Source organism: Pelodiscus sinensis, chromosome 24 (assembly GCF_052426305.1).
Source record: "Pelodiscus sinensis isolate ZL-2025 chromosome 24, ASM5242630v1, whole genome shotgun sequence".
Taxonomy (NCBI): domain Eukaryota; kingdom Metazoa; phylum Chordata; order Testudines; family Trionychidae; genus Pelodiscus; species Pelodiscus sinensis.
Genome location: NC_143075.1, coordinates 4566883 through 4578474, shown reverse-complemented (window position 1 = coordinate 4578474; position 11592 = coordinate 4566883). Strand labels below are relative to the sequence as shown.

Here is an 11592-nt window from a genome sequence, read left to right as displayed (position 1 = left end):
GCTGACCAAGATAGACCCCTTCTCCCCAGTAGTTCTGGAATTCTACTTCCATTCCATCCACTCCAATACTCCACGTTTCTGTCATTAATTCTGGTCCCTGAAACAGCTATGAGAAGGGATGTAATGGCAAGAATCTCACCCATCTTTCAAATGCTGTTCTACAAACACATGTAATTTTGAGAACACTGTTCAGGCTCTGATAAGATATTAGTTTAACACTTAGCTGCTAAAGCAAACTGGTTCTCACATATTTGCTCTTAATGACTTACTTATTCATGGCTAAAATAATAAAAATTCCCTCTTCAGAACTGCAATAAGTAATTACTTAAAATTATTCTGGGTCTAACTACTTTATGCATTTCATTCCATGTTTCATTCCAATAGAGAGCATTCACTATACTGAGTGTAGATTGGTGTGCAGTTAGCCACTACCCACTTGAAGTCAGGATGACAGCAACAGTGACATGTACATGTCCATTTCAAACCTCAGTTCCAGTGTAGATTATTAATATGGAAAAATCAACATTTAAGGGAGTGCTGGGCTGAAAGATGATAGCCACACTAGCAGAAGCTATCAAAATGTTTATTGACATTTATACAAATTAAATAATTTCTATACACTATTTACAAACAGATACCACTTGAGAAAATAGACAAATTTTGAGTCCTTGAGCTTCTAAAATCCAGACTCCTGGTTGCCACAATTTTAGTTGCAAAATCAAAGGGCTAAATTATTTTGTCAAACATACTTCATTCAACTGTCACAGTAATTCACACAAGGGAGTCTTCTTACACTCCCCCAAACATAAGATTCGCTATTAGTACAAAATCTCTTCCTACTGAACAATGTGAGCCTGCCTTCTCTTATCTGTTCCATAGAGATATAGCAGCACTTCTTTACAAAGGTCTATTTGCATAGTAGGCTTTTCTAGCCTTATGGGGTGCAGAAGGAGAATTCCTTTATCTGCTCTTATTTTGCCTCTCCTCTTTCCAAGTAGCACATGCAAAAATGATCTTTACTCAGGAGTGCCATGGAGTCCCCATTAGAGTGCCAGCAAAGCGAGAGGACCTGGAAGTCACCTGTAGATAAAAAGCAAAGCAGCAGCAAGAAATCAAAAGTTACAATATTCTATTCCAGAAGTCTTCTCTTACTTGGAGTATCTTAGTGATTCCTCAGTAAGAGATCAGCTCAAGCAAACAGATTTTTGTACTGCACATACCACTGTAGTTGAGCACGACCATATCATGAAAGTAAATGTCACAAAACTAATAACTGACAAAAATTCACAGCCCTTACACTGCAGTGGTAATTATTCCATGGAAGAAAATGTTTACACCTATCTTTTCTATCTTGGCTTAAGTAATTAGCTAATAATGCCAGGCAACTGAAAGATCTTCCTATGCACCTGCATGCTGGAAAAACCCTGCCTTTTCAGAATGAATTTAAGATTCAGATTTTGTTACTTTGTGGAGCTTCTGGTATTTCTGTACAATTCCAATTTCAGCATTTGGTATTACAAATATGAAAGCAAAGCCTTAAAGTGCTTCTATTTACACGTCAATTATCATGTGAGGGCAATAATTGAATAATCTTGATGTAAACTTTGTGCTATTCTTCCCATATATTCCCTACAATCAAGGGATTGTGACTAAGTACCGAAAACTTATGACTGAAATAACGATGTTTTGACCGCTTTAATCACTAAAAGTACAATCATTTATATACATTAAACAAACTAATTATTCTGACATGCAGCAGTAATTTTAGGCAGCCTTACCTTCCATTGGTACCTGCACTGACACGCACCCTGCTGGGGACCACAGGTACACTTTGCTATTCCCAGTGCAAATGGCAAGTCGAGGTTGACATGGATCCCACTGGAAAAACTGGACAGCATACAACTGCTCTAAGACTACAAACAGTTTCAGCTTTTGAACATCCCAGATCCAGATGGCATTAGGAATGTTATCTGTTGGAAATGGCAAGGGAAATTGAGACTGCTGTAAAGACACAGTACAATGTCACCATATTATGTCCCATTAAATGGGCCTCACTAACAAAAACATCTCTACACTACTGCTTGTAACATTGGTGTGGAAGAGTGAACTCGGGATGTTAAGCAGTGAGTAAATGACTAATTGTGTACTCGATGCAATCTGTATTGAGTACACGATTAGTTGATAAGGGGTCGCTGCAGCCCTGCAGTTTAAATGTAGTAGGAGCTGGGCATGCAGGCAGCCCTGTTCCTACTATATTTAAACTGCAGGGCTGCAGCAGGAGTAGGTCCAAGACCCAGCTTGACTGTGCCTCATCCCCCTCCACACCCACCTACCTCCTCCCCCCCAGCACTAGCTCCTGCTTCCCCTGATAGAGACAGCAGGAGAGGGATGGAAATGCGAATTGTTGACTCAACTACCCAATTAGCCAAGGCTTATCGGGTAGTCAACTATTCAACTCCTCTTTTTACAGCCCTAGTCTGAACAACTAGCTTTGATTCATAACCTTACAATCCCTTAAGTAATGGCGATTGTGCACAGAGGGCTTTCAATTTTAAAGTACCAATACAGGTTGAACCTCTCTAGTCTGGAATCCTCAGGACCCAACCAGTGCCAAACCAGAGAATTTGTCAGACCACGGGAGATCAATGTGGTCTAGCAGCATTACCAACACTTCCACTGCTGACTGGGCTCTCAGAAGACATTTAAGGATTAATTAGAGCTAAATAACAGCACAGAACACAGAGTCAGGACTGGGGACTGTAAACAAACTTTATGGGACTCTGGGAAACTTGGCCACATCCGTGATAAACAGACATATGGCTAACAAATCTTCCTGGGCCATGGATGTTACCGGACCAGAGAGGTTCAACCTGTACAGCAGTATCTTGGCACTGTGCCTTCATCCTCGCTTCGGAGAAATTGCCACCAAGACAAAACAACTGGCTTTTCTAAAACTAGATAGAGATGCCACTCTGGGTGGGTCTTGTCATGTGAACATTTCTCAGCTAGGAACTGGATTAAGACTGTGCCCTTCTACCAATTTTATAATTTTTTCCCCTTTGATCAACAACCATTTAGCATCAGAAATGCTGTATTGACAGAGTTCCAATCTACTGAGGGAAAAAGGTTACATGAAAAAGTCCAAAACCTCCATAGTTCTTGCTAATGCAAAATTAATTACTAATGTTCTGAGAAATTCTGAAAGTGACTTTTGCACAGGGAAGGAGAAAAGAGATTGATTTTAGCTAAGATTTTATATAGTGAGCTAAGGTAAATAGTAGGGATGGGAAAATTTAACTGTGTACACTGTTAACCTTCATGATTACACACAGGCTGCCGTCTTAAAAGCTGACTCCCCCACTTACCACAGGTCCCAGGGAACCATCTGCGCCCCACTCACACTGCTGCCTATCAGATTTTCAGCAGTTACACGTTTAACTTAATTAGCCACATTTTGAAGGGAGATATTTTACCACATCATACTTAAAGCCAAGGTTATAAATTCATGCCTCACCAGGAGCAGCAATTAATAACTGGTTCTACAGCTTAGTGGTTTATGGTAAAGGTTGAAGTTCCTCTGTGCTATCCCAATGGAGCCTCAATCCCAACTGGGACACTAGCTGTGACTTGAATACAAATATACTTGTATATTTATAGTACAAACACAAGACCTAAACAAAACCAAAAGGGTTTCCCTTTAACATATAGTCCATTAGGTACTAACCATTTTTGGTTGCCAGAAAACAGTTATCTGGACTAAACGCTAGCATTCCAATTCCTATTCTGGGATTTGCCCGATCAGCAACCGGTTTGACACACTGTAAAGAAACTGGTACCTGGGAAATGTCATCTGAAATTTGAAATAAAAGCACTTTTAACAAGCGAGTTCACATGGACAAGGCGATTATATTTCTACCTTAAAACAGTTAACAGTTATGTCTGAAATGATAGGTAAAGAGAAATATTTTAAACTTCGGTAGGATGTTCTATCCAAAGAACTAGACAAGTAATCTCTGTTGCAGAGACTTAAATCAGCCAAAATCTCCCTGTTTGGAGGCAAATTTTAAACAAGTAAAATAACATTAGGGAGGAGGGTGTTGTCTGTCACTTCTACCCACATTTACTCCTAAAAGTTTGCCACACCTCTCCAGGAACCTTTCATTGTCCTTAAGATCACAGAATCCTGGAGCTGGAAGAGACCTCATTGAATTGCCCTCTGCTGGACCCTCTCCAATGAATCCACATCCTTTCTGTAGTCGGGAGCCCAGAACTGGACACAATACTCCAAATGTGGCCTCACCAGTGCCCAATAAAGGGGAATAATCACTTCTCTAGATCTGCTGGCAATGCTCCTCCTAATGCAGCCTAATATTCCATTAGCCTTCTTGGCTACAAGGGCCCACAGTTGACTCATCTCCAGCTTCTCAACCACTGTAACCCCCAGATCCTTTTCTGCTGAACTATTATTTAGCCAATTGGGTCCCCAGCCTGATCTTCACTTTTAGCCACATTCTACAACCATCATCTTTTCTAGCCGAGACAGACATGTTCTTTGAGGTTTTGCGTTTAATTAAATGGGCTTCCCATTAGCACCCTAAGGTTTGCCACTCCCCACCCCACCCCCGCAGGCAGAGCCATGGCTTAAATGTTTTACATCACAAGTATTCTAAAGTGGCCCATTTTCGTTTGCTCACATTTACTCTGTATTCTGAAGAGAGAGCTGGCTTGCGCTTTGGCTGGAGGGAGGGCAAGGCTCTCCGTTTCAACTCTGGGGCATTTCTCTACTTCCTTATATACAATCTGCACAGAAAGAGAAGACAGTTTCACAAAAGGGCTTATAGCAAGATTTGAACCTACCCTGTGGACTCCTCCACATCCCACTGTCAAAACAAGTATTAAGGCTCATTCATAATACATTTACACAGGGTTTCTCAATGCTGTTTGGTATAGTACACTGAGAGCAGGCAGACCTGGGCCAAGAAATGCTGAATTTTGAAACCTGATGGTGTCTGTATTTGAAAATTGGGCCCACATTCAGAAAAAAGCAATTGCATAAAACAGAAACAGATAGTGATTTAAATAATCCAACGATTGTCATTTGAGAGCCTATGTAAAGAGTCAAACAGAGTACACCTTTCTACCCATTACCAACTGAAAGTGAATTTAGTAAAATAACTGCGCTGTCTTTAGTACAGTAGGACAGGTGTGGGGGGGGGGTTGTTTGTTTGGTTTTGAGGTTTTGTTGTTTTTTGTTTTTTTTTAAATAACATTCCATGCCATTAAGAACCACTGCAAACTAGAAATGTTAATGGGGTCATGCTAAATGCTTTCAGCATTTCATCACTAATTGTACAGTTGGAGCTCTAGTCTTTCCAACGGACAGGGACTGAACTGTTTTATCTGTTTCTCATTTGAAGGATAACTAACATGTGCCTGTGGTAGCACTTGGTCTGGCAACCAGATTTACATCTAGAATGTAGCCCAACAGAAATGCTGGAGTCATGTTGACCAGACAATAATAAAGACAAGTACCAGAGATAAAACCACTTTCTAGCAAGGAGACATTTTAGTTAAGTATATTCTGCACGGCAGAGTACTTGATAAGCAACAATGATAAATTAAAAAAAAAAATCATATAAATCTAAGTCTGCTCACCACAAACACTGATCCTTCTATTACATGTCAGATCTTCTCTGTCCCTTCTAATGGCTATATTAATAATATTACAACTGATGAAGAGTCTCCCTCACAAGGGACGGGGACAGAGAAAGCCTGTGATTTTGAATCAAAACATACAATTATCTCTCTGCTGAGAACTGCAAAAAACTGTGGCCATGGACTCTGCATGTGAAAGGATAAAAAAAGCAGATTTGTGACAATCATTTACAGAAACTGTTCATATAGGGCACATCTACACAGCAGGGCAAAAGTCTAATTAAACCACAACTTGAGCTACGTCAGTTGCGTAGCTGAAGTCGAAATAGCTTAATTTGGCTTTTGGCGCTGTCTACACAGCAGGAAGTTGAAGGAAGAACATTCTTCCTTTGACTTTCTTTGCTTCTCGTAAAATGAGGGTTACGGGAGACGGAGTAAGAAGTCCTCCAGCTCACCATTATTTCAAAATAATGGCTTGCAGTGTAGACACGTTCTTTGTTATTTCGGAATAAGGTCAGTTATTCTGAAATAAAGCTGCTGTGCAGACATATCCTAAGTGAGATAGATTTGCCTATACAAATGAAGATTAGGGGAGATCGATCGTAAGATGCTTCAAATCCAACACCATTTATACTGCAAATTCTGTAGTGCTGAGAGTTACAAAATTCTCATTCATGTTCAGCTTCCTAGCACTTGGGTACAATACCACCTGAAATCCTGTCTGTAAACACAAACATCACCTTTAGCAGAAGATATTAGCACTTAGCAATAATTATCCATGATTCTCTTACACAGAATAAAAAAAAAAAAAAAGAGGATGGAGAGGAAAAGAGAATGTACTGAGAGAAGCCCATGAAAATACATAATTTTTTAGTTACTTATTAACATTTTCATTCAGTCTCCTTAATAGCATTTGCAGATCAGCAGGGAAGCAGGAATTGAGTCAAAGTAAAAATTTTTTTACCAAAGATAGCAAACAAACTACAGGCTGGCCCTCCCAGATCCAGCACCCTTGGGACCAGACGAGTCCCAAACAAGGGAGTTTGCCAGATCAGGGGAGGTTAGGGCTGCCCTGCCTGGGCACTGCCAGATCTAAGAGGTTCAACCTGTACTGCTAATGATCCAATGAATCCCAATTCTATACTTACTATCTTTGGGTTAGCAATGGTCACAGGGTGTTCAAACTCTGTAATCTTCTTCCAAGTCACATGGTTCAAGATACGCACCTAATTCAAGGAAAATGTATTAAGAGTTGATTCCTTGGACATTTTGCAACTGGCTTGAATAGGTTTCATTTAAGTTCCTTTTTTTACCTTTTCATCATAGCTGCCAATCGCCAAGAACTGACTGCTGGGACTCCAGGCAATTGATTTAATACCCAGTGACCATTCATAAGCACTGTATGTGGACAGCAGACGGCCATCAAGGGAGTATAGCAAAATTTTATACTGCAACACAAATTGATTTGATTTAAAGACTAGTGACACTTAAACTAACAGATAGAGACTAAGTAACTCCTTTTTAACACCGTCTAAAATGTACAGATGTTCAAAATGGAGTTTTCCTTTTCTCTCTCTCTCAAATTAATTCTTCAATTATTTATCTGGATAGTTCCTAGGATCTTATGCAATTTTTTAAAACCAAGTTTGTAAATTAAGTTTATAAAATATACTTAAATTATAGAAAAATATAATAAGGATTATTTGGTAACAATGACATTACATGGAGATTTAAAGATTTGACACCCATCACCAATGGGTAAGTACAATATTACAAATTGTTTCTTAAAGCCCTTTTATTTTCTGTTTTAAGATATTGCATTCTATGTAGTAGCCAGAAAAGTTGACTTAATATCTGTTGCAGAGTCCTTAATTAAGTGTTCCAGATCTTCAGAAATAATCTGCATTTTCTCATACCTCCAGACAGGTATCCCACACTGCCAACACACAGCCATTAGGAGCCCATTCAATCCCAGCTAGGTCTTGAGTTTCCGTGTCAAAATGCTTCCCACGTGCAGAGGCAAAAACAAAACACAAAACAAAAAACAAAAAACAAAACAAAAACAAAAGAAACAGTTTTAAACACTGCACTTAACATGCATGGTTGCACATGACTTTAAAAAGTAAAATCCTGAATTAGTATCACATTATCATTACACATTTTTTAAAAAAATCTTAAATTAGCACATTCTTTTGTATGTCTGACTGCATAAAATAGAAACATTTCCTTTGCTTTTGTTATAATATGCTACATTTGCTGCTTCCTCATTTCCTCCTAACACACTATACAAAATGAAAGATCTTTTGAAAATGTACATTTTTAATTTAAAAAAAAATTCTTTTATGTTGCAACTACCTGTTCAGATCATCATTTTGGCAAAAGCTAGTTCTGACCATGGTGCTTCTGGAATGTATTTTACTGTCAACAGGATTATTCAGATTAAGCCAGAACATTTTAATGTAAAAAATGCTATGCTTTATCCTTACTGTATATCGTTTTCTGAGCAGCGTTTGTCTGGTTTCTAATACACCTGCAGGCCAATGAAAGAGCCAGACAAAATGCCCTGTATTGCCAAGTCTAAAGTGAGGTATTACCATTGTTTAATAATGTAGTTATACTCTACACTACAGAGAACTCTTTAAATTTGTGCAGTTGCTGCAATAGGCAAGGACACTTCTTACCCTCAGTAGTTGCCAATCACTGCATACAAAGAGGCTAATGAAATCTTTGCAGTCACGCCTCTCTGCTAATGCCATATAGCGACCATCCTTTGTGAAGGCTATTCCTACCGGAGAGATTACAAAAAAATACAGTTACACATATACACACCATTAAAACTGGCCCTACTGAAGTACCAAATCTGAAAACAATTATGAGCTAAATCAGCTGGGAATAAGAATTTAAATCAGAAAAATGTGAATGATTGGGAATAATTTTGTAACACCTATTAGACGCCCAAAAAGTCACAATACAGTCAAGAAAAAGTGGTGTGCTATTTAAGAGCTAATCTGATTTATGGGGAAGTGAAGGCAGCTATAAGATAATATACTACATATTAACTACAAGTTAACTACATTATTTTAAAATACACAGAAGCACACACAGATGGTAGAGAGTGGAAGTTGATGGTCATGAATATAATCAAAGGTTAACTATTGTAGAAGTTGATAAGGGAAACTAAGGGGCACAGGGACAAATTATAGCAGCCAACAGAGTTATGGAAAATAAGGGGTTTTTTAAATACATTAAGAACAAAAAGAATCTGATCAGTGGTGTTATCTATTACTAAATGGAAATGGTGGTATCATCAATAGAATGCAGTTATAACTAGTTCAGTATTCGGTGAAAAAAAAAGTATAAGCTCATCATATGGTGATAATACTCTTTTCATTCCACTAGTATCTCTGGAGGATGAGAAACAACTACTAAACCACGACTTACATCCATGATTTTTAAAAAAGATGGCTGAGGCACTCATTGGACCATTAATGTTGATTTTTAGTAAGTAGAGCACAAGGGAAGTTCCAGAAGACTGGAAGAAAGCTAATGTTATACCAATTTTATCAAGGGTATATGGGATGCGAAGAGTAAATTGTAAGTCTAATCAGCCAGACATAAATCTCTGGCAAAAAAATGAAGCTGCTCAATTATTAATGCATTAGCTATTTTGGCCACAGCATCACACTAGGAGCTCATTTTATCTGATTAGCTCCCTCCAACCTTAAGTCTATCTCATAGTCCCTGTTTCCTAGGATAGAGTTACATAATCCTGCAAGTATGCCCAGAGGTGCCAACTCCATGGGTGCTCCAGCACCCCAGAGAGAAAAAATAGTGGGTGCTCTGCTTTATAAAGACTAACAATCACAGTAACGCCTTCTGACCTTGGAATCTATAGAAAAGGAGGTCAAGAGAGGAAAGTATGTGAAATCACAGCAAAAGATTTTCTTAGAAGAAAGGCCAGTTTAAAAGGCAAGCAAAAGGGAAAAAAGGACTTAACAAGATTAACAATTGTTTCCTTCTATGCAACCAAAGAATAATACTTTTTATTACCATGGCAGTTTTTACACATTAGATAGGTAATTCCCAAAGATGTCATTTCAAAAGCACTATAGAATTTTGCTAATTTCCAGAATCAAATCTAAATACTGGCTGATCATAGTTATTCATAGCTTCACTTTGTTGACCAATAAAGAATTCACTTTGTTCAAATAGAGAAATTAGTTATATAAGAGATCAGAAAGGACATGAAAGATCCAACAACCCTCTTATTGTACAGACAACAAATAATTGCTTTCTGAAAGGATTATATTTTATGAATGGCATAATCTGACCACAGGCAAGTACCCAAAAACCAGAGTTCTCATAATTAATCTGACACCATCTCCCTTTTCAAAGTTGGTCTATAAAATGGGGATAAAAAGCACTCCCCTCCCCTCCCGTGAGAGCTAGTGTTTTTGGAGTACAGGCAGTCCCCGGGTTACGTACAAGATAGGGACTGTAGGTTTGTTCTTAAGTTGAATTTGTATGTAAGTCGGAACTGGCGTCCAGATTCAGCCGCTGTTGAAACTGATCAGTGGCTGATTCAAGGAAGCCCGGGGCAGAGCTGCTCTGCCCCAGGCTTCCTGAAATCAGCCGCTGATCAGTTTCAACAGCGGCTGAATCTGGACACCTGGGACAAAGCAGCTGAGGCACTGCCAGGTTGGTCCCGCAGCGCCGCTCCTCGGGGCTACTGGATCAACCCGGCAGCACCCCAGCTGCTCTGCCCCCGGCGTCCCCAAGTCAGCTGCTGCTGAAACTGACCAGCGGCTGACTACAGGAAGCCCGAGGCAGAGCAGGTCAGGAAGCCCGGGTCCTCCACAGCGAGAAAAGCCTGGCCTGCTGGGGGGGAGGGGGGGGTGTGCACTAGCTGTGCCCCCCCCCCCCCCCCAGCAGACCAGGGAGACGCGGAGCGGCTTTTCTCACCGCGGAGGACAGGGGCGGTGAGACTGCCCGCGTCCTCCACAGCAAGAAAAGCCTGGTCTGCTGGGCGGGGGGGGGGGGGGGGGGGGGAGCGCACTAGCTGGGTCCCGCCCCCCCAGCAGACTAGGGAGACGCGGAGCAGCTTTTCTCGCCGCGGAGGACGCGGGCGGCGGGACTGCGACACGTCTGGGCGGTCCCGCTGCCTGCGTCCTCGTGGCGAGAAAAGCCCTGTTCGTATGTAGGGATCCGACATAAGTCGGATCCACATAAGTCGCAGACTGCCTGTACTATATAAAGATGCCAAGAAATCTTAAACCATGCTGAGTGATCACATTCTTCATTTGTGTAGCGACACATGTTGAGTCTCAGTGAAATGCTTAAGCCAACAAAATCCTTGTCACCAAGAACCTATATGGTAAGCAGATGGAGCTTCCACCTCTTTCTCTGACAATACACCCTGCATATAGCTCAATCTCACCCTTTTCCTGGGGTCTGTCTTCATAGTAACACAACAGATTTCAAGCTCAGATCTTCCTTACCAAGCTTGGCTGTACCCAGTATTTTCCCTACATAATTTCCTAGTACCCACTCTAGTTGCCTTTGCTTCTGCAAGAGGCATGTCAGCCTCTCTTCCATCCTCCCTTCAGTTAACAAAATGCAGCTGCTACTGACTCAGCTGTAAATACTCAAAACTTCCTACATGGTTCAAGCACCTGATACTAAGAGGATTCAGAGGAGCCTGGAGTCTCTGTGCAGGATCCCAGAGTCTGTCACTCTGTTACATACATGTATACAAGGGCTGAATACTGTTGCGTAATAGAGATGAGCAATTGAAAGGGGATACTTAGACCACATATTTTGTTCTGGGTTTGTCTCACAATACAGTCTCTCTAGCTATGCTCGCTACAGAAAATACTGTATTACTGGTTTCCAGCGGACTTGGCAATAGTTTTGTTCAGTATCTCCTTTTCTCACTGG

The 11592-nt window shown here is 40.5% G+C and overlaps 1 protein-coding gene across 1 annotated transcript in view; it reads right to left on the bottom strand.

Annotated features, from left to right (window-relative positions):
- Positions 1–569: 569 nt before the first annotated feature.
- WRAP73 (WD repeat containing, antisense to TP73) overlaps positions 570–11592 on the bottom strand; it is a 35320-nt gene continuing 24297 nt past the window's right edge. The window contains exons 5-12 of the mRNA XM_075906622.2: positions 8337–8440; positions 7572–7658; positions 6969–7103; positions 6804–6881; positions 4695–4800; positions 3725–3850; positions 1779–1970; positions 570–1080 (exon numbers count right to left, since the gene is read on the bottom strand). Of these exons, the coding sequence (XP_075762737.2) occupies positions 971–1080; positions 1779–1970; positions 3725–3850; positions 4695–4800; positions 6804–6881; positions 6969–7103; positions 7572–7658; positions 8337–8440 (938 nt within the window). The 3' untranslated portion in view covers positions 570–970. The remainder of the gene's footprint in view (positions 1081–1778; positions 1971–3724; positions 3851–4694; positions 4801–6803; positions 6882–6968; positions 7104–7571; positions 7659–8336; positions 8441–11592) is intronic.